The following is a 24,400-nucleotide window of genomic DNA, read 5'->3' on the forward strand; positions in this document are numbered from 1 at the left end:
AAAAGATAGACTCCTCCTTTAAACAGTATAAAACAGGCTTAGTAGGACAAAAACAGATAAAAGCCATATCCAGACAGCCAAAATGAAATTTTTGAGGAGCATTGTTTGGTAGACAAAGAGGGACAGATTTAAAAAAGGAAGGTTAAGGAAAGTAATTACAGTGGAGAATTTCAATGATAAGAGAAAGAGAGAGGAACAGGTAGTGGTGGGCTGAACTGGTTCGAACCCCACTGTCGCCAGCCCTGAAAATGGTTTTCCGTGGTTTCCCATTTTCACACCAGGCAAATGCTGGGGCTGTACTCTAATTAAGGCCACAGCCACTTCCTTCCCACTGCTAACCCTTTCCTGTCCCATCGTCACCATAAGACCTATCTGTGCCGGTACAACGTAAAGCAACTAGCAAAAAAATAAAATTTTTAATAAAATACCAAGAAAATAAAGGGAAATACATGGTAGCAAAAACAAGGTTATAGGAAACTGCTGCTGAAATAACATTAAAGAAGAGGCTAGGTCTAGAATCAAACCTTTTACTTTAGTGGATGTATATGATTGAACAAGAAAGCCATCATAGTAATAATTTTCAAGCAATACGGATTGAAGCACATACCTTTGTCGAGATGTTGAGAACTTATCAAACACGTGACTCTTGAAATACATAACACCAAAAAAGTCAGAAGTGTTAAATTTAAATTAGCCTATGTGACAGTATAAGAGAATTGATACACTTTTCAAAGGGATTCTCCAAAACAGGAAACAAACTCACCAATTCGTGAGTACTTTAAGTGCTGTACACCTTGAAACATAGTAGCATACAAATGCTTTTGGCGAATACATGCTACGGTTTGAAATAGATAATCATACCGCTCAGCTACTCCGTTTCAGATTAGGCTAACCCCATACTACAGATAAGGTGCCTAAAGTTACAATTAAACATGTACGAAGGTAATCCCAAAAATAAGGTCCCCTATTTTCTTATAAATACATATACCTGTTTATTTTTACAATGGTTTACATCATTTTACAGCTTGAACATTTAACCATTTTTCTACATAACCACCATTTCAGTCGATGCATTTTTGTAGACCCTGTGACAGTTTTTGTATGCCCATGTCATACCAGCTCGCCGCCATGCTGTTCAGGAAGTTGTGAGCGGCGCTTCGGAAAACCTCAGGAACCAAAGTGCAGAGATCATCCAGGGTAATCCGCCGATCTTCACGCATGATTTGCTCAACCTTCACAACTGTCTCGATGGAAATTCACGGTGTCCCGCTCCTCTGTTCGTTCGTTGTGAATTTCAGTCCGACTGGCTGCAAACTCTCTACACCACTTATGAACATTTTTGACATCCATGCACGACTTAGCATACACTTCCGTCAATTGGCAATGGATTTCAGTCGGTTCAATACCTTTTGCGTTCAAAAACCGAATAACTGCATGCACTTCGCACTTGGCGGTAACATCCAACGGGAGCTCCATTCTCAACGGCTGCCAAGCCAAGACTGTGTGCCTCAGCACGGCGTGTGCATGTTTATATGCAAGCGCGGGAAACACTCTTCACAATATTGTGACCAACAGCCATACGAACAGAGTTCTGTATTTATAAAAAATATAGGAGACCTTATTTTTGGGATTACCCTGGTACCCATAACAACTTACGGAGCAGAAACTTGGACAGTCGCTTTACAAATAAAAAGTATTTATATGATCCTCCTTTTCAGTACAAAACAACCATCTATAGTAGATGGGACGAAATCTATACTTCGACCTAATCTAAAGGCCGTCCTTGGTAGAAGTTCAATTATTACATTATACAAACAAATAAAAATACTGAACATAAATGTAATGTAAAACATTATATATATTATATACAATTTATATTGAAAAGGTGGACCTTAATAATAAAATATTTAAATACTATTGGGCATATAAAATGAATGAGTGATGAAAGAATGCCAAAAAATGGTGATGGAAATGCAAATGCAAGGAAGGAGAGGCTGTGGACGACCACAATTGAGATGAAAGGACACAATCCAACACAGTATTAGAGAAAGAAACCTGGGCTGGGACACAGTGTTGGAGGAGGAGTGGTGGAAAGACCGAAGAAAGTGGAGAAGAACCATATTTGCCCCTAACCAGCTACAGTTGGATAATGGGAAATGATAAAAAAGAAAAAAATTACTTTACTACACAAAGACGAAAAGGTTTTAGCTTGGAAACAAACTACTCCTTAAAAATTTACACATTACTCAGAAATGTGATGACCAAGAAATGTCCTGGAAATAGTACAGAAAGATAAATAATTTAAGTTAAAACTTTAATTTAAAAAAAAAAAAACATCATCTTTTACAAAGATTTAACAAGGGATCCCATGGAGTCGCAGCTCCCCGCGACACATCTTTCCATCAAGAGCTTCAAGCATTAAGTCCCCTCATGGTACACTTCGTTTCAGGCACAAGCTCCTAACGTAAGGTGTAGAACCCTGAGTGAACAGGTAGACTGAGGGCCAATCAATAAATAGTTTACAAACCTAAGACCTTTCTCGTCCAATCACATTTAGATTTCTTTCTTCTCTTCTAGCTTTGTCCTTTGATGCTTCTGGAAGGAGTTCTTGTGTCACCGGAAGACAGTCTAAGTTACACACATGTGCTAAGTACACTGTGTCCAACAAATTACTTCCCAATTATGCAATTTTGCACCACACATGAAATAACTATACAGATTTGTTGAAAACATAGAAAGTGTAATATTGCATGGAGCGGAACCATATTAGCCCCAACCTTGAATGAACTGGACCAGAGGAAATGATGATGATGATGATGATGATGATGATGATGATGAAATGAAATGAAATGAAATGAAATGTCATGGCATGGCATGGCATGTGGCTTTTAGTGCCGGAAGTGTCCGAGGACAAGTTCGACTCGCTAGATGCAGATCTTTTTATGCCCATAGGCGACCTGCGCGTCATGAGGCTGAAATTATGATGAAGACGACACATACACCCAGCCCCCGTGCCAGCGAAATTAACCAATTATGGTTAAAATTCCCGACCCTGCCGGAAACCGAACCCAGAACCCCTGTGGCCAAAGGCCAGCGTCCTTACCATTTAGCCATTTAGATGATTGGTGAATAATAATAATAATAATAATTGAAGGCCTCTATGCTGACCAATCTGCCAAATAGCCAGACGTGATAAATGTCTTTGTGTGACATTTTTCTTACTGATTATTATTATTATTATTATTATTATTATTATTATTATTATTATTATTATTATTGTTGTTGTTGTTGTTGTTGTTGTTGTTGTTGTTGTTGTTGTTGTTGTTTTTTGTGTGTGTGTGTGTGTGTGTGGCTGTTTGCTAGCCTGGTGCATACCCTCTGACGAAGGTGGGTAGCATCTGCTGTGTAAAGGAAACTGTGTGGTAGTGTGGTGGAACATAGTGTTATGTGTGAGTTTTTAGGTATGTTTGGGTTGGCCCAACACTCAGCCGAGAGAATTAACAATTAAAAATCTCTGACTGCACCAGGAATTTAACTGGGGACCCTTTGAACTTGAAGGCCTCTATGCTGACCATTTTATCAAGCAGCCAGACGTGATAAATGTCTTTGTGTGACATTTTTCTTGCTGAATAGATGACCGTTGTGTGTTAGGTTGTAACTGTTTGGCATCATTTGTATGATCCAGTTGATGAGATTATTGTCTTAATTGTTCACATTCCATATCTGAACTGTATACTCACGAATATTATACATTACTTCTTTGTTTTTACAGACAGGGTGATGTAACACATTTTCTACGTGATTATTCTGACTTCTCAGCAGTGACAGACACCCAGACCCGCGTTGCTGAGGTGACACGTCAGTTAGATGATCTACGACCCAGCATAGCTCGGCGAATAGGTGTATTTCGTATGGATTACGCTTCTGTATCTGGCCATGAATATCTTGTAGAGGTACGAGTCAAGCAGCCTGTCCCTGCAGACTGGAGGATGGTTAGTCAGTAAGTTGACATCTTGTATTTTTCGTTTTATTTTGTTTGAAGTAAGAGTCACCTTTGTCTATTGTATTTGAAAGTGATATCCATTTTAGCCATACCAACTCCTAAGAATTAATGTAGTACTTGTATGCCAAGAGTTAGTGTAGTTGAATGATAATGTTAATTTAGAAATTTTACAACCTGGAGGTTTTGCTGAAGGCATTAAGTTGTACCCATATTTAATGATTTTAGAACCAAGCAGCTGAGTCGATACCGTACTCCAGAGGTAGACAGACTCTTTTCTGAGTTATGTCGGCTGCGTGAGAAACTGAAAGCTGATTGCCAATCTGCATGGTCTGATTTTGTAGCTTCATTCAATGAGCACTACTTTAATCACAAAAAGGCAGTTAGAAATCTTGCTACTTTGGATGCTCTACTTTCCCTTTCCCAGTTGGCTCATAATCCAGGATACTGTAGGTGAGTAAAGGCATCTGACTACTTAAGGATCTTTATACTTGATTATATTCAGTTTGTCTTTGTTCCAAATGTATTTGCATAATTTCCTGTACAGTAAAGCCTCATTAAATCGGACACCAATAAGCCGGACTTTGCTTAATCCAAACAGCAGAAAAAGAAAAACTAGTAATAATGCTGACTGTAAGGTTTTAAAATTGCTTTGGAAGTCAACAATTGCATTTATCACATACAGTGAAACCTCGTTAGTGCGTTCCTCATTAACACGTTTTCCCGCTTAACATGTCGTAAATTCAAAGTCCCAATTCTCATCGTATTAAATCTACATAAAAATACCTCACATATCACGTCACAAATTACCGCTTAGTACAAACACATTTTTCCTAGACCTGAAAATGTTACTGTATTGTCCTCTGTTGTGAAAGAAGCGTGATTTCCAACTTGGGTAAAAGCCTTCGCCACAGCTGCGTGATTACGGAAAAAGGCCTTCCTAAACTTCAAAGGATAAGTTGCACTTTCGAGGAGCAAGCCGTTAGCCTCAGGAATGTTCAGTTTTGCTTGCCGGTTAGCAGCGAGATCGCTGAATAGCAGAGTGAGCCTGTTTGTGTTTTTATTTTGCATTCCATTCAGAAGGTAGAAATGTATTTTGTGTTGAGAGGTACAGTGAAGTGTGGTTAATATTTGTCGCATAATACAGTAGCCTATATCTGGATTAGGAACATAATCATGTGAAATTGACTAGCATGGTGCATATTTGTCTTGTGATACCCCAGTTATGGATACGGAAGATATTGTGAAATTCCCTAATAATGAAGACAAAATTAAAATAGCCAGAAAGTGGACACTCATAAGCATGCAGAGGTCGCGAATGTTGCAATCTTCGAGTTTCGACTCAGTCACTCAGGTTGGTTGAAGATTTGTTTGATTCAAAATGGCGGCCAAATTTCTTGCAGTTGCACATGGTCAGATGTAACCTCCAATTCATTGTCTATGAATGTGACCAGAAAATAATGTTAAATAACCCACTGCTCTGAAATAAAAGGCTTCTACTAACATTTGTTTTAGATAGAATGTGATCTGCAATAATACTTCGATACTTTTGTTGGTCCCTATGCACATGTTTTCATATTTGTTGTCTGGTGTTTTTCATACCTTTCAGTGTACTCGTTATTTTATAATCTCCACCAGAAAAAGGTTTTTAGATTTGTTCTCTCATGTTCTTCACACCTTTTAATACTTTCTTCTCATCTTTAGAAATGGTAGATAGGCCTATAGACTTCCCCTCATGTCAGAAAAAATCGAATCTAGTGTTCCCATATCCCTGTTGGATAGTTTTCATTCGTATATTCATTAGTACGTTTTCTCGCTTAACATGTTCTTTTTTCCTTGTCCCTTACAGAAACGTGTTAACAAGGTTTCACTGTAATTCCATACCGGTCAGAAATGTTTTCTCAGTTTGGATTCATGCTGCTGTCATTTTCTGTTAAGCTGCTGTATCAGATGCATCTCATTCTACATTTTATACAGTACTGTAATAAATATACTGAATTTTAACTTCTTTTCATTATGTCATTAAGTCCTTTTCCAGACAGAAATGAAAACACAAAACTTTTTCTATGCTTAAAAATTAGCTGTAACAGGAAATTTTGGAAAAGGAATATCCATGGATAATACAGTAGAACCTCGATAATTCAAAATCGGTTAATTCAAAATCCTGCCTAATTTGAAACATGAGGTACGGATATGCATGTTATTTAAACTGTTTAATTCGAAATACAGATAATTCGTAATTCGAAGAACAATGTCGGTCCCATTACCGAAAATCAGACTTTTAATTCAAAAAATAGTATTTTACAGAGTAATTAAAATTCAAAATTTATCCATATCATGATAGAACGCGTCGTCCGGAATATGCTGGGGTAGCTTTCCGTACTTTCTCTCACTTTGGTGTGTCTACAGTGTGTTTCATATTTGCTAAGTTTGAGTAAAATTGTAATTCTTTTGTATTCAGCGTTTTAAGGAATGCCACAATATCATGCAGCAGACGTGCGGAGAAGCAGAATCTGCCAAAACCGACAGTTGGCAAAAAAGCACGGCTCATATAATCAATTCGTATGCACCAAACAATATTGTCAGTGCCGATGAAACTGCATTGTTTTTTAAATGCTGAGCCTGAATGGACTTACGGTTTTAAAGGAGAGAAGTGCCAGCCGGGAAATCGTACAAGGGTGGGGGTCATTGTACTTGTTACAATGCACACGGAAGCGAGAAACTTCCACCCCTCGTTATAGGTAATTTCTATAAGCCACGATGCTTTAAGGGCGTCAGGCACCTTCTGTGCAAATACAAGGCATCTAAAAAAAATGCAAACAGTACAGTAATCCCAAAAAGAAAACATTTGCTCAGAGAAGCCAGCATAATTTGTCCTCGTCTTTGAATCGTGTGGTTTCTTTTCTTTTGTTGCGTGAGGTTATGTTTGCCATTGATTTATTCAAGTGCATTATTTAAATAATGTAAATGCATCTTGTTGGATACATTTTGGAAATAGCTTTTTCCATGGCATTTGAAAGGTTTAAACTGTGAATCAAGGTGATGGCATGCATTCATGGCTCTTAGAATTCTTTGTGATGCAGCAAGGGTTGGCATTTCTAAATTACGAGAGATGTGCCATGGTGGAAAATCGTACAAAGAGTCACTATACTATGTTGTAATGCAGATGGAAGCAAGAGACTTTATCCCCTCACCATAGGAAAGTTCGATAAGCCATGATGTTTTAAGGGAATCAGGTCTGGTACTTTCTGTGCAAGTGCAAGACATCTAAAATGCATATAATACAGTAATTCACTGATGAAAGGACTTGCACGGAGGTGCCACCATAGATTTCTTCTCGTCAACTGAATGCTCCTTTTTTTTCTTCTTTTTTTTTTCTTTTTTTCGTGAGGTTACGTTTGTCAGTGAGTTATGAATGTTCATTATTTGAATACTGTAAATGCACCTTGTTGAATATATTTTGGAAATAGTTTTTTCCATGGCATTTGAAAGATTTAAACTGTGAATCAATGTTAATTGCATGCAGTAAAGAGTCTTAGAATATTTTGTGATGCGACAAGGGTTGGCATTTCTTAATTACGAGTTGACGGTTAATTCAATATCACGTAATTCGAAGCCCGATTTTTGCGTCCCAATGACTTTGAATTAACAAGGTTGTTCTGTATTTATGCAAACCACAGAATTGCAAAATCCAACTACAGTAAAATACCAGTATAACAAAATTTTGGGGACCTCTGAAATTAATTTGTTATACTGAAATGTTGTTATACTGAAATAAATCAGTTCTTAAGAACTCGCCTAGTATTATATCTGTTAGTTATTGTTGTTTTTAGGAGTGGAACTACGAGGTCATCTGCCCTGTTATATCCGTTGCAGGATCTATATAACTTCAAAATACCATTATGAGTTACAGTATTGACAGATGTTTTCACAAAATCTATTTTTACATTTTACCAGCAAGTCTACACATTGTTCCAGAACCTCATTTTTTTTTTTGTATGTGATTTTCTTCTGAACAGATCCAGACACAAAAGCTCATTCCAAATAGTCACCAACCACTGCACATGAATTTAAAACAGATTCTGGCACATCACTTCATGACACAAGAAAATCTTGAAGGCTACGTGCCATGGTCGTTGCCTGCTGAAGAGTCAAGCTCTTTCGACCACAATCATTTTGGGGGTTGTCTTCCTCTTCCTCCTCATCACATGGATCTCTATCATTCATAATGTCCTCCACACTTTCCTCATTGGTGATTTCTTTGTGGACTGTTACATCACTGTCTACATTGATGCAGTCGGTAAGACTTACCATAGATGGCACATCCAACATTGTACACAAATGCTTCCAATCCTCCTCGGTTTCCACATCATCCAACACTTCACTTTCTGTGATGTCTTCTGTAAAAACCACTCTAGCTTTTCTAAAGCAGTTTGTGATGATGTTTGCATTCAGGGATTTCCATGCAGCATTAAACATCTGCATTCCTCCCAATATGTTGATATTAATGTCTCTATTCGTGGCAACGTTGCACAGCATTCGACAGACCACACGAGCTCGGTAATGCTGCTTTACTGCATGAATTATACCCTGATCCAACAGCTGCAGAATTGAAGTTGTATTTGGAGGCAAAAATAAAACTTTTACATGCTCCAAATGGCGAAGCACACAATTATGAGAAGAGCAATTGTCCAGTAATAGAAGAATTCTCCTCTCTTCGGCTTTTATCTGACGTTCCAAGTCCAACAACCACTCTTTGAATAGCACAGATGTCATCCATGCCTTAGAGTTGTGCCTGTATTCATAAAGCAGATGTTGCACCCTGTTGAAGCATCTTGGCTTCCCAAACTTCCCAATTATGAGAGGCTTCAGTTTGTCCGTCCCTGTGGAATTGGTGCACAAAAGAGCCGTGATACATTCTTGTGAACGTTTGCCCCCAAAACACTTATTTCCCTTTAAATCAAGGGTTTTGTTCAGCATTAATTTATAAAATAATGCAGTTTCGTCTACATTATAAATGTCTGCCGGCAAATATTCCTTCAAGGCATCCATTAGAGTCTCCAGCCTCCATGAAGACGCAACTTCCTTCAGGGCATCGTTAGCTTCACCATTTATGATTTTGTGGGATATGCCATATCTCTCCCGGAACCTGTGAAGCCTACCAGCACTATCCATAAACTCAGGTGACCCAAGCGAATGTGCGAAAGATCGCGCACGCTCACATAACAGTGGGCCATTTATTGGAATGTTTTTACTCCGCATTTCCACAAACCACGTATAGACGGCTTGGTCCACCTCCTTGTAGTCGGCTAACCCATCTGAGTTTGTGCATTGTTAAACCACTAGCAAAAGAAGTTTATGTCCTCATGGTGGGCACATCTGGATGATATGTCAAACAGTCTTATGTTTAGCACCACAATCGCAGCTGTCATAATCCATTTAAAGAAAGAATTGGCACATCTTCTACAGTTTGTCTGCATTCTTTTAAGACAAGGAAGAGGATCCTGACTATGTTGCTGGGTGCTTTTGAGCCTTAATTTAAAAATTTGAGTGAGTTCTTATCATTTCAACTTGACTTTCACAAAATGACTATTTTTTACTATTAATGTGCCTGTATCTGAAAACCTAATTGTGATAGATACATGAAACTGTATGAGATGCTTTATTATATCTTACTGTCCTTACTGAAGCAGAATCATAGCAGAAGTTTCCATAGACATAAAGTAAGGAGTGTGCATCTACATATATTTTGTGTAAAAAATGGCATCTTTAAAAAAATTATTTATTTACTTATTTTGGTTTCTATGTCTTCATTCTGCTTCATTTTACATAAATAATATGGAAATCTCAGCTGTAAAAAGTTCAGAGTCTTATCTTCATTGGTTCCAAAAATACAGGAACATAATCTTCAAACCTGGAGGTCTGGTTGAGATACATGACAACATGTGTTGCTCTGGGGTAGCATTGGCCTTCCATATTTGTTACCATTGGTGTGTTACATGACTCCATTCTTACAAGAGCACATCTTCTGCAGTTGGATATCATACTTTCATTACTCAGGCTGGACTCAGATTTCTGTGACTATATGCGAACTTCGCAGTGAACCAAGCAGAGCACAGAATAGGATTCCTCGGGGTAAAAGAAATGGCAGTGAAGAGAAGGATCAAACAGCTTAACTACTAGTGTTTATTTCAGGCAGTACCCGGTGGGACGAGGGGATATATAATTCCCCTGTAAGTAAATTAACCCCTCCCCCAGAAAAATTTAAATTTTAAATCTTTTTGTTTGAATTATATTGTTATAACAAGAATGATAAACATTGGAAATTTTATATTATTTTTGTTCCGTTAGTCTCTACACAGTTCAATAAAAATATTAGTAACCAGTAACCACTTCGAACTAAGCGCAATTTCACTGAATCCGTAGGCGTATTCAGCGGAAAAAGTGTAGGCACTCTCCCCCCTTTCTCTCTCTCTCTCTCTCTCTCTCTCTCATATATGAGTTGCTTCAAGTCAGTTATGTTTTTGTCCGAGTTTCAGATGGATTTCTCAGAGTGAGACGTGAAGGTACGGACTTCCCACTGCTACGTTGCTTTATTGCTTAAGGCCTGGCAGTCATTCTGTTATTTCTATATTATGTGTATTGCTGCTGACATTTTTATGCAAATATGCACAGTAAAAAACTTTAATATCAGTAATATATGCATTCTTTTCATTATTTTATAATGAAAGAATCCCCACCCCGGCAATTTTAGTGGAGAGGAACCTTTGAGATAAAATGGTCGGTAAGGGAGAAAACCCTCCCTTCCACCCCGTAATTTTGCACCCTGGGATTCCTCTAGAAACTCTGTATCTGCATTGGACAGAGCTGGATTAGTTATCCTCTATCTCTTTAAATGCTCCATGATAATTTGATATAGCTCGGAGGATTGCAACAGGCCTCACCAACCAGCCCATCTCTACACCTGGTCTGAAAACAAATTAAATGGATCATTATCTTTTAAATTATCAAACACTATCATTATCAGTATTTAGTAATTTAGCAGCAGAACTTTTTATTCTGTGTGTCTGAACTTCATTTGTTAAGAATTTTAAGAATTCACCCTATTCATCCTACTTAATTAACATCTAGACATTATTTATACTTTTTACATTAGCACTTAATGAATCCCACAGGACTGTGGACTTGAAGGTCTGGAATGTGGGTTAGGATATTCTTATCTGTAGTAAGTTCTCTGAATTAACACACCATCCTCGCCACTCGAGACAGTCTTTAAATAGATTATCACTAAAAATAACATCTTACAAGGACTCTCTTAAAAAAGTTAAAATAATAATAATAATAATAATAATAATAATAATAATAATAATAATAATAATAATAATAATAATAATAATTACACTGCAACATAAAACAAATAGCAAAAAAACTACACTAATATAGTACCACGAAAGCCATTCATGTAAACGTAAATTACATCACCAAAAATTAAAGGAAAACTAAACAATCCATTAAAAAGCTTGTTAGACTATCCCTTACTAATAATAAAACCTATGAATATAATTCCACAAAAACTGTTCACGTAAACGTACATTACATAACAAAAAATTAAAGGAAACCTTACCAACCCTATTAATAAGCTAGTTAGACTATCCGTAAATAGTCTTTAAAAACAATTCAAATCACAATAACAATGATAATGATAGATTAATTTAAATGAACTCAAATGTACTGTTGCAAAAGATTCGAAGTAAGCAAAAATAAAATAACGAAAATTACTGGTAGAATATGTAGCCCATTAGATGCTCATCAAGAACCCTTGCATAGTTTACAGATAATTGAAATATGAGGAAAAATAACAATAATAACAACAGTGATACTGAAGGAAGCGCTAAAAATAAAAATAAAACACAGAGTGTCATTGACATAGCCAAGTAGAGGGGAGTGACGTGGCGAAAGTAGGTTAACGGATTGCAACTCTTGCCAATGACAGAGTAACGGTTTTCCGAAAACCTCGCAGTAAATGCCTGAGTAGAGAGAAAGGAAGACATCATTAAGATAAGTTCCACATTTCAAGTTCCTAAGTATTGAACAGATATAAACATAAATGTTCTAAATATTTTAGCGTGATTTGATAGAATCTGTTAAGATTCTTTCAAGAACGAAACATGTTGTTCTTTGTAAAATAATGTGTATTTTTATTCTCCTTGTTTTTTGTTTTTTGTTTTTTTTTGGGTATGGTATGGTGTAATATTTGTATTTAACTTGTGTGTTCGACAGGCTGAAAAGCTTTTAAGTTACATTGGACTTCATTTTTTACAAATATTGTGATTTATTTTAGGCCAGAGGTGATTGAGACTGGAGAATCTAGGATCATCATTAAGGATGGTAGACATCCTGTTGTGTCTGCATTGGACAGTATTGAATCATTTATCCCTAATGACACTACGTTACAGGTAGGCATGTGCTATATCTTATCTGCAGAAGACACATACTTCTATTCTGTCTATTACTGTTGCTGTTGTACTTTTCAGAACTGTCTTGTACTCATGTTTGCTTATTCTGTACTGCAGTTGGATGTGGGTGTAGACATCCATAACATTAAAGATTTGTTTTCCAAGGTCCGACAGTAACTGCCATGGTAGCCAGCGACTTGCACGTGAAGTGTTTTCTTAGACATGACTCCAGCCACCAGTCCAGTCCGTCAGAAATGGACGAGAGCACGGGTAATTTTGTTAGTGGCAGGGTTTTCCTTCATATTTTAATGGAAGAAGAAGACAAAATAATGTTAATTGTGGTATCTCGGCAGCAAAAATGGAAAGTCAACAGTATACAAATATTTGTATCACACGACGAGGAAGAATGCTATAATATCTTTTAACTGATGAGACAAAGTTCAGGAAATATTTCAGACCGAGTGTTAAGTCAGTTTAGTTATATTTTGGAACTTATACAAAGTAAAATTTTGAAACCCCCATTCAAATTGGTACAAGGGGCCCATCAACCCAGCTGAGAAACTTACACTCACTCTCTGGTACAGAAATTTGAGTCTTATTTTAACTGTGTTTAGCTCAGCTGAATAAATTCTACATGTTTTTACAGTAAGACATAACAATCAGTAGATCTAATTGTAATAGACATGAAAATCGTCCACAAATTTATGCTCGGAAACAGTGGCATAGATCTACATCATGTGACTAAACACTCCCTCATTTTTTGTTATTCGACTCATTGGCTGAATGGTCATTGTACTGTCCTTCGGTTCAGAGGGCCCCAGGTTGATTCCCGGCTGGGTCGGGGATTTTAACCTTCATTGGTTAATTTCATTGGCTCGGGGCTGGGTGTTTGTGCTGTCCCCAACATTCCTGCAACTCACACACCACACGTAACACTATCCTCCACCAAAATAACATTCAGTTACCTACACATGGCAGATGCCGCCCACCCTCATCGGAGGGTCTGCCTTACAAGGACTGCACTCGGCTAGAAATAGCCACACAAAATGATTATTATTTTTCGTTGCTTTGACATCGTATCCAAATTCAGTAATTAACATCTACACAACTACTTTTATCTGCTGTCTTAGCGACTGTGGCCACCAGCTCTGCTCACTGCACTAGTGTGGCAGCTGAATCCGCCATCGCCGTGTGTCATAGACCAAACTCAAACTTTGCATGCGCGGAGGTGGCGACTGCTGTCGTCATGGTGGCTACAGTTACACCTTGGAAAACGCACCTTTAACTGCAAGTCACAGGACTGCAAGTTTCAATTCATTGAAGACATTGATATTGTCCAATTATTATCTCAATAAAATGTTAGTACTCACCCTTAACTCCGCATTCAAATTTCTAGGCATTATTCACTACAATTATTGTTTGAGATCATGAAACACAAATTCATTGTGGCAGTAGTGAAGAATATTAACATCAGATTGGGTAACTCGCTACAGAACGTAGCTTCCTCTGTGGATCAGTGGTGGGAGTGTCGGCCTCGAGATCCCAAGGTAGCGGGTTCAAACCTGGCAGAGGTAGCCTGATTTATGAAGGGCAGAAAAAAGTCTATTCGACATTCCATGTTATACGATGTTGTCATGTAAATGATCTGTGGTAACACATTTGGTGTTTACCTGACAAAATTAATTAGAACTTAGAACTTGGCCATAGACGCCTAAGAGAGATTTGGTTTGCTTTACTATGTAGTAAGCCTAGTGTAAAATGGAGCATCGAAATTGAGGAGCACGCTGCCAGATGGTGTCAAATTAAAATGTTTGCACATGGTAGCTGAGGCTACTTGATTACAGTTACAATGATGATGATGATGATGATGATTAGCAGCTAGTTGCTTTACGTCGCACCTACACAGATAGGTCTTATGGCGACGATGGGACAGGAAAGGGCTAGGAGTGGGAAGGAAGCGGCCGTGGCCTTAATTAAGATACAGCCCCAGCATTTGCCTGATGTGAAAATGGGAAACCACGGAAAACCATTTTCAGGGCTGCCGACAGTGGGGTTCGAACCTACTATCTCCCGAATACTGGATACTGGCCGCATTGGTCTTCCTATTTTGCCAGTAGCTGACAATCCGGTTGGTCAGCCTGGTCGGATGCATCCTATGGAATGCTAGGCGTCTCTTCCTTGCTACATTCGTTATTCTTTCACAGTACTTGTAGAGCTCTTGGTTAGGCCGTCTTCTATAACTGTCACCTTCCTTGACTGGCCCCAGTATCTTCCTCATTATCTTTCTTTCCCGGATTTCAAGTTTTTCCATAAGTCCCTTCCTGTTAAGTGTTAAACATTCTGAAGCATATAAGGCTTCAGGGCGGATGACTGTCCGTTAGTGCTTCATCGTAGTATTACGAGAGAGACACTTTTTATTATAGGTATTCTTCGTCAGTTGGTAGGCCATTTCAAGTCTATTAACTCGAGTTGACAAAGCTGTTCCTTCAGTGAGATTAGATTCCAACCATTCTCCCAAGTACTTAAACCTGTTGGTTTTCCTGATCTCTCCCTGTTCCAGATGTAACGTACAAGGAGATTCACTGATGTTCGTGATGAATTGTGTTTTTTCAAAAGACACATGTAGCCCAACCTTTGCTGCTTGTTGTCTGAAAACATTTAGTTGTTTCACTGAAGTTTCTATTGAATTAGATATAATGGCTAGGTCATCGGCAAACGCCAGACAGTCAACATTGAGCTCATTGCGCTTATGTCCCAGATAAATGCCACTTGGAAACTCCTTTCTAGTTAATTCCTTTTGCCGCTCTCTTATTACCTTTTCCAAGGCACAGTTAAAGAGGAGAGAGGACAAACCATCTCCCTGTCTCACTCCTGATTTAATTTCAAAACTTTCTGATATGGTTCCTCTGAACTTTACTCATGACCTGGTATTGCTTAAAGTCTGTTTGATTAGGTTGTGGGTCTTCTCATCTAGTCCTAGTTCCTGCAAAATCTTCATAAGAGTAGGTCTGTCTACTGAGTCATACGCCTTTGTAAAGTCAACAAAAATGACAACGTATTTCTTACCGGCCATTTTTTCTTAATGTAATACTGATTGAAGAATGAGTATCTGTTCTGTACAAGAGCATCCTTTTCTAAATCCTGCCTGGTACTCTCCTAATTGTGGGTCTAGTTGAGGTTCGGCTCTGTTTAATAAGGCTTTAGAGAAAATTTTCTATGTGACAGGTACCAATGAGATTCCTCGATAATTATTGATGTCAGTCAAGTCTCCTTTCTTGTGCAAGGGTTGAATCAATGCAGTGGTCCAGTCACTAGGTAATGTTTCGGTCTCCCAGATGTTTTGTAGAATTTCTGTCAACTTGCTTACAGTCTTATCTCCAGCCTGCTTCCAAAGTTCGGCTACTATTGAATCTTCTCTGGATGCTTTGTTGTTTTCCAGAGACTGGATGATTTGTATTACTTCTTCTTTGGATGGTGGTTGCGAGTTTGGTTGCTTGATGTTGTCTTGGTAAGTAAAAAGGTATCAGGGATTCACAATTAAGGAGATCCTCGAAGTACTTGGCGAGAAGGTGGCAATTGTCAGAGTCATTATAGGCTATCTTCCCATCTGGTCCACGGAAACAGAGACTGGGTGGACTGTAGTGACTAAGGTTGCGTTTAAAGCCTTTGTAAAAGTTTCTGGTGTTGTTCCTCTTGAAGTCATCATCCAACTGTGACAATTGGTATTTTGTGAATTGCCATTTCACTTGTCTGATGATATTGGCAGTTATCTTCCGTTGCTCTAAGAACTTCACTCTGTTGTCTTGTGTCTTCTGTGAGTTCCACTTTAACCAGGCCATCTGCCTCTGCATTACCGCTTCTTCACATCTAGCTGTCCACCAGGCATGTTTCTTTTGTTTTAGTAATGGCGCAGTCTCTGTTGCTACTTCAACTAGACTTTCCCTCAATTCATCCCAGTCTCTGCATTCTATTCTTTCCATTTTATCTGTAAACTGTTTGCAAGTTGCAAGTTTTTCTAAATCAAACTTAGTAAGTTTAACTGACTTGGTTCTTTTAGTGTTCCTAGGTAGAAATTTCAGCTTTATTTTGGAGAGGTAGTGGTCGGAGTCCAAATTTGCTCCTCTTAACACTCTTACATTCTGGATCTCTCTATGAGCTTTCCTTGCAATGGCAACATGATCTATCTGAAATTCTCCTAAGAGGTTGTTGGGTGACGTCCACGTCTTTTGTTTCTTTGGTAGTCTCTTAAAGGCCGTTGACTTCATTACCAGGTTGAAGGCTTTGCAGAGTCCCACTAGACGCTCCATTTCTATTTGTTCGTAAGTGAGCTGGGTATTCTCCCACAATGTATCTAAATTTGCGCTCTTTCCCTAATTGTGCGTTGAAGTCCTTGCTGATGATGTCTTCTAGTTCTTCCCAAAATTTGTCAGTACTTTCAGGGTTACATTTATTGTCTTCATTGATAGGTGCGTGAACATTTATTGCAGTGTATATCTTGTTTGTGCACCGGAAGGTTAGAAGGTATACTCGATTATTGGGTGAGTTAAAGTCAATTACCAAGTCCAGTATCTTATGGCTTACAATGAACCCAGTCCCCCGGTGTGGCACATTCTTCATTCTCCTATGCCCTACTTTTCCCTTAAAAATACAGTACCCCTGCGAATCAAAGGCATGTTCATCTGTACACCTGATTTCCTGTATTGCTGTGAGTAGTATCTTGTGGTGAGTCAAAGTGTCAGTTAAATGCTTCAGTTTGCCTAGCCTAAGTAGTGAGTTGATGTTCAATGTGGCGAAATAGTTCTGTTCCTTATATCGGATCTTATTGCTAGTAGTTCCAGGACGCTCCGACTCGTCCTCAAAGCATGATGGTGTGGGCTCCCCAGAATCCGAAGGCCTACTAACACCGCCTAAGGTGGAGGTGGATTTGATACCACCTGGGATAGTTACTTCAGTGAGTTTGTCCTCCATGCTTTAGTTGAAAATTGTCTTAGGAGACCAGAGGTTAAACCCCTTGACCGAGTTACTACCGAGGTTGCGAGCTCCGGTAGGTTTATTTAGGGTTTTCTCCCTTAGACTGGTTGCCTTCCCAGGCTTACAACGGAGACCAGTCTTCCCCACAGTAGTTCTTCCGCCAACATCTAATTTTTGATCAGATTTTTGATACGCTCTATTGGTGGAAAAATATCTAATTCCCTCCATGGGAACTTAGAATTTCCATTTGGAATTCCTAGGCAGGCATTAATTCCATTGTGGAGTTTTATCTCCCGTATGCAGTTATCAGACTGTGCCTCTTAAATAGGCTTCTGATAAGTTCACCTGCATACACCCCAGCGTCAGTGGGTAGGGTCTGACACATCCCACTCTGACGAGTCTAGTGTCAGACCTAAGACAAAACGCTGGTTAATAAAGCAAACGCCTGAAAAAGCCAACATCTAATTTTTGATCAGATTTTTGATACGCTCTATTGGTGGAAGAATATCTAATTCCCTCCATGGGAACTTAGAATTTCCAACAGTGAAAAACACAAAAAGACGGTGAGAACTAGGTCAATATCATGTTCAATGTTATCATTTGTCACTCCCAAATATTCACCAGATGATAAAAAAAAGTTCAAGCCGCAGAAGCTACAATGTCATTTCATACAGTTTTCCATCACCAGTCGTACAAATCAATGGACTGCACAGCTAAATTGAATAAGAGTATGTTCTTAGGTTCTGAAGTAGCACAAAAACTGACCTGTACAAGAACTAAAACAGAAACCATAATAAATCATGTTATTGCTCCTCACTTGACAGATATTATAATTGAAACTCTTAACAATAAAGTTCCATTTTTTGGCCTACGAACAGATGCAAGCAATCATGGTGCACTAAAGTTGTTTCCAATTGTCATCCAATTCTTTTATTACAAAAATAATGGCATTCAGATAAAAGTTCTTGATTTACAAGCATCTCCAAATGAAAGTCTGAATGTATGTCCTCCTATATTTCAGATACTCTCAAAAAGCATAAAATTACCGGGCGAGTTGGCCGTGCGCGTAGAGGCGCGCGGCTGTGAGCTTGCATCCGGGAGATAGTAGGTTCGAATCCCACTATCGGCAGCCCTGAAGATGGTTTTCCGTGGTTTCCCATTTTCACACCAGGCAAATGCTGGGGCTGTACCTTAATTAAGGCCACGGCCGCTTCCTTCCAACTCCTGGGCCTTTCCTATCCCATCGTCGCCATAAGACCTATCTGTGTCGGTGCGACGTAAAGCCGCTAGCGGGGGAAAAGCATAAAATTACTTCTAGATGCATTGAATTTTCTGGAGACAATGCCAATGTTAAATTTGGAGGCCTTGCATGCAGGGAAGGGAAGAATGTATTCTCTGCTCTCAAAAAAAATATAGTAGGTGTTGGATGTCCTGCTCACATTCTACATAACTGTTTGCAACATGGAGCTGATGCTCTTCCTGTTGATATTGAGTCTGTGGTGATGAAAATTTTCAACTTTTTTCATATATATGCAGTGCGCCCTCAGGAACTGAAAGACTTTTGTGAATTTGTTGATGTAAATTATCTGCAGCTTTTAAATCATTCTAAGACTAGGTGGTTAACATTGTATCCAGCAGTTGAAAGAATCCTGCAATTGTTCCCAGTTCTGAATCCTACTTTCTTTCTCAGGGTAGGAAGTCACTGCCTTCATCAATTAGAAACTTCCTTGAAAATGACTTTTCAGAGCTCTATCTTTTGCTTCTTTCCTCAACAATGCACATTTTTCACTATAAAATTTTGTCACTTGAGAAAGAACATAATTCAGTTGTAGAAGTGCTTGAACTATTAGAATCTGTCCAATCTTTATTGAAAGGCAGACTTGAAGGTTAATTCATTCCCCTTAAAGTCAGACAGATGTTAAATACATTTTCAGAAGATGGTTTGGATAAAGAATGCAAAGTGTTTATGGAGAATGTATCTTGTTTCTATGAAACCTGCACTGAGTACTTGGATAAATGGATGCATCCTATAGGGGAATTCAAGTGTTTCAAATGGTTGAAACTTCAAAAGATTAAAGACCTCAGCTTTGACGATATTGTACCATGTATTCAGTACTTACAGTCAAAAGGTGTAGAAATAGATGATTCAAAATTATTCGACCAGTTCTGCAACGTAAGGGCTTATTCTAAAACTTCAAATTTGGATAAAGATACAACACTAGACCAACAATGGTCTGTTTTTTTTTTAACACGTTCGCGGCCGCTCGGATATTGGCAACCATTACCGTGGTACAGTAATAATTTTTTTGCTTAAAGGACTTCATTTCTGTGTCCTTATGCATTTTAGATTATTATTTTAATTATTTCAATATTATTTATGTGCATACGAGCCATGACGCACACGGTGCATCAGCGGCACTACCGATGAGTTTTTCGTCTTCGGTGCCGTTTGACGCAGCGTGTGCGTCATGACTGGTAATTAAGTGAAACGAGGAAAATAATGTTTTGCTCGAATGTAGAACTTCTTTACAACAGAAAAATAAGTTTTTGAACATTTCACACAAAGATACTGTGCAGTAGAATCTTATTATTGCTGTGTGAACAATGTATACTTACATTAGACCTACTCCATAAGCTGTACAATGTAACTAGTCAATACAGTGTGCTACATTTCAGTGACGTTTCCTCGCAAAAATTCTGCAAATTCGTTACATTCAGTTACAATGTTATTCAGCAAGTTGTCATCTGCAAGCAAGCGAAAATAATCAATAGGTTTCGCGTCACTTGGCAGTGGAACCTTCATTTCCGGCCGACCAATAAAGTTTATTTGTTTCATTGAGGACGAATCTGAACTCCAAGAAATGACCCCTGAAATATTGCACATATTACTTGGCGGGAGATTAGGAGATGAGATATTACTTACTTCTTCCTCATCTTCTGTAATGTGAGAACAGAGAGTAGACACTCGACACACACATCCGCGATTACGATTCTCAGTCAGGTGGCTACAGTCACTTTTCACACTGTCATCACTGTCGTCACTATCAATGCTGTCACTGTCACTGGCGTTCAGGAGAGCTTCCAGACTATCATCATTAATTGCAAATTGCCTGTTTATCCCGCTAAGACGGGGTTTCTTCCGGAGAGAAGTTTCTGAAACTTCACTGTTCTCTCTTGACATCGCAGAATGGTATGCCGACTTGTAATGGCTACAGAGATTGTAACTAACAATGGATCTGATGCCCGGATGGCACATTTGTTTAATAACACCTTAACAATGCACAGATGAGAGGTCTGTTTGTTTACATACATATTGGCGGAAATACGAGCTTTAATATTTGGTGCGGAGTGTGACGCACGTGTGTCGTCATCGGCACTGAGTAGAAGTGGAGTCATGATGCATATGTGTCGTCATCGGCCGCGAACGTGTTAATAAGTGCCAGAACATTGAGGTATTTTCTGAACTTTTGAACATTTGCCAGTTTTTCTTTGCCATACCAGGCAGCAATGCCTCCACTGAACGTGTGTTTTCATTCACAAATGCTCAATGGACAAAGGAAAGGAACCGTTTGTTGGTAGAATCAGTGAAAGGAATGTTACTTGTGAAGTTCAATTTCAAAGATGTGTCGTGTGAAGAATTTTATAAATATATACTTCAAGAAAATAACTCGCGTCTTCTTTCAAAAGTAGGTTCTGTTGAAAAATACAGCTTCAAGGAAATGAACTGCAGCAAGGACTGATCATTAAGTAAGGTATTTCCTTTTGTAAAAAGTTGTGTGTAATACATGTATAATTTTGTTATCGATTGAAATTGTCAGGCATTTTTTTTATGTCCTGCTTTTTGCTAAGCAATGTCCTGCATTTGGAAATTTTCAGTTGGTAACCCTACTCCCGGATGCAAGCTCACAGTTGGGCGCCCCTAACTGCACGACCAACTTGCCTGATTATAATCATTTGAGTTTATCCTGTGTGAAATGCAACTATACAAGGACACTTGTGTCTCGCGAAAACCTGATGGTTCTAACACATTACATATGCATACTGCATTGTTAGATTGGGTCAGCATGTCCAGATACAGGTGGTTTGAGCTTGTAATGAGGATGGAGCCTACAAGGTCAGCTTATGTTTACTTGGAGAGACATGTGGCAGGAAAACGGGTGGGGGGAAGACGAAGAACCCACTGGATGGACATCGTAAAGATGAACATTGCAGATTCACGAAGGGTCCTAGAGGACGTCATTAACAACAGAACGTATCTCAATAAGACAGGGTGGAAAAGGCTCGCCAACAGTACCTGGGAATCTGAAACTGTAAAATGATGATGGTGATGGTGATGGTGACTGTCTGAACCATGGTATGGCACGTGGTATAAGCTGAGGGGCATCACTCTCTACTCCAAGCTCCTCCCTCAGACAAATCATTCGCTAAATTTAAAAAGTCATATTTTACGAAGTGCGGGAATTCATCCCTACCTACAATAAGGTTATTTGTTCTTGTCTTCTGAACACCCTGTATAATGCAAATCAGATTATTAGTGATTATTGAAAGGTGTGTTCTGTTGGCATGGAGACAATTTTTTAAGGATAATGTTGCTAATATTAATTAATGGAACTGTGTGTGTTTCAGGGGCCAGAACGGCACTGCATGATTCTTTCAGGTCCCAACATGGGAGGAAAGTCCTGCTATATTCGTCAGGTAGCTCTCATAGCTATAATGGCCCACATAGGGTCATACGTTCCCGCTGAAAGTGCTGAGCTTAGTGTGCTCGACTGCATCTTTACAAGGTTTGTATTCCAATTCAGGAAGTTTTATTTATATTTGTCTTACTTGATTGTGTTATTTGTGTTTGGAATATTAGTTGTCAAAGTGTAACAGTTAAACAGTAGACACATATTGGGGTTTCTTCAACTCTGTGTTACATTTTACATAACAAAATGTTAACTAACAATTGTTATTAATTTAACACTTCAGTTAAAAGTCTCCTTTTTCACGAACACATTTCCAACATTTGTTACGAAACAATTGTTAAAGACAAACTAAGACGTTTCCGTGAGATTTCTGAATGCATTTGGCAGTCAGTACCCAGAGCGGTATATTGGAATTGTATTTTGTCACACATGAATGAAAATGAAAATCCACAGCCTGTTTCCAGTCATTCGACCGGGTCAGGAATGGAATGAATGAAGCCCCCATCTAGCGGCGAGGATAGGAAATTGTGCCAGCTGTCGAAGCCTGTCGCACTCCTCTGGGGCTATGATTAATGAATGACAGATGTAATGAAATGATATTGGAGAGTGTTGCTGGAATGAATTATGACAGAGAAAACTGGAGTACCCGGAGTAAAACCTATCCTGCCTCCACTTTGTCCAGCACAAATCTCACATGGAGTGACTGGAATTTGAACCGCGGAATCCAGCGGTGAAAGGCTGGCGCGCTGCCGTCTGAGCCACAAAGGCCCTTTTTTGTCACACATGGTTGACATTATTATAGGTAATGGTTAGCGGAGGCTTCAAAAACGTAAACATGTGCAGTAAGAGGTGATGACAGAAGCATTATCCCTTACACTGCTACGCCCGAGATATCTCGGGCGCGGTAATACGTCACGTCCTTGCTGTGCCCGAGATATCTCGTTGGTACCTTTAGCTAAATTTCTGAAAAGGATATATATACCTTTGGAGTTTCCTTTGTTTTACAAACTTCAGTGTCAACAAGCTATATCTTTTAGCAGCATAATGGACCATCAGTCAAAACAGAGACTGCATTTTAACGTATCTGCAGTCAAATATCTGAAATAATGCACTCAGATCAGTACGCAACCAAGTTTGGCAGTCCCGCAAAGCTCCTGTGTCCAGGATTTGTAAAAATGGCTTCAAGTAGCGGAGGGCATGTTCAAGTCCACAACTGTACGATCACCTACACAAAAATAAAACCAACACTTGTGGTACCATCAGGAAAAACAGGAGGAGGATGCCGAAATTTACTACAAAGTTGAAGAAAGGACAAACCGAATCAAAAGCGACAGACAACATGATTGCCATCAGGTGGTTCGATTGTAGGGAAGTTTGTATGCTGACCATGCGATATACTGACAACATGAGACCTACAGGGAAGACGGACAGACAGACAGACAGACAAGACTGCCTGTAGAGAAACCCCATTGCGTTATTGACTAAAACAAGTACATGGGTCCTGTTGACTGGTCAGACATGATGATCAGTTCTATTGAGTGTGTGCGGAAGTCAATAAAATGGTACCGAAAGTTCTTTTTCCACCATCACTGTTCTAAATTCTCATGCCGTCTTCAATGTCAGAACTGGACACAACATATCTCTAGCAGATTTCCAGCTACAGCTTATAAGGGAACTCATCCAGAAATACCACGTATCCAAACAAACCAGTAAAAGAGGTCGTCCTACATCTGGTGACCAACCACTCAGACTGACGGAGAGACATTTCCCATTCCCTGTACAACCTACTCCAAATGAAGAAATTTCCTACAAGATGCTGGCATGTCTGCTCCAACACAACATCTGGCGAAAAGAAGAGGCGAGAAACCCGGTACATGTGCGTCAAATGTGACGTGGCTCTCTGTGTTCACCCCTGCTTCGAAATATACCACACATTAGTGAAGTTCTGAAAATGAACACATTGGAGTGTTTGCTATAAATTATGAAACAATTTGGTGTAAATTAGGTGAGTTGATATTTTAGAACTTGGTGTTTCCACTACATTTCTTATTTTGGCCAACCCTGACTTAAATTTAATTTTTGTTACATTATTAAATAATGGAATGTTCTTTGATTGCTTTTTATTAGGAAATAATTAGTCATAACTGATCTATTCAAGGCGATGACCATTGAGTACTTTGACTATTATGGACAACCCTGATTTGTAAAATAGCTAAAATGACTCACATTCACAATTGTTGAAAGAGTATTGTGCAATTTGGTGAGAATTTAGCACTTGTAAAGTA

General features: G+C 38.9%; 1 protein-coding gene across 3 annotated transcripts in view; it reads left to right on the forward strand.

Annotated features, from left to right (window-relative positions):
* The window catches only part of LOC136857586 (DNA mismatch repair protein Msh3), a 168,941-nt gene that overhangs the window by 80,528 nt on the left and 64,013 nt on the right, over positions 1-24,400 (forward strand). For all 3 annotated transcript variants that reach the window (XM_067136364.2, XM_068225244.1, XM_067136365.2), the window contains exons 11-14: positions 3,773-4,000; positions 4,229-4,453; positions 12,342-12,456; positions 22,054-22,211. In XM_067136364.2, coding sequence (XP_066992465.2) covers positions 3,773-4,000; positions 4,229-4,453; positions 12,342-12,456; positions 22,054-22,211 — 726 coding nt within the window. The remainder of the gene's footprint in view (positions 1-3,772; positions 4,001-4,228; positions 4,454-12,341; positions 12,457-22,053; positions 22,212-24,400) is intronic.

The sequence above is a fragment of the Anabrus simplex genome, chromosome 1, assembly GCF_040414725.1.
Source record: "Anabrus simplex isolate iqAnaSimp1 chromosome 1, ASM4041472v1, whole genome shotgun sequence".
NCBI lineage: Eukaryota > Metazoa > Arthropoda > Insecta > Orthoptera > Tettigoniidae > Anabrus > Anabrus simplex.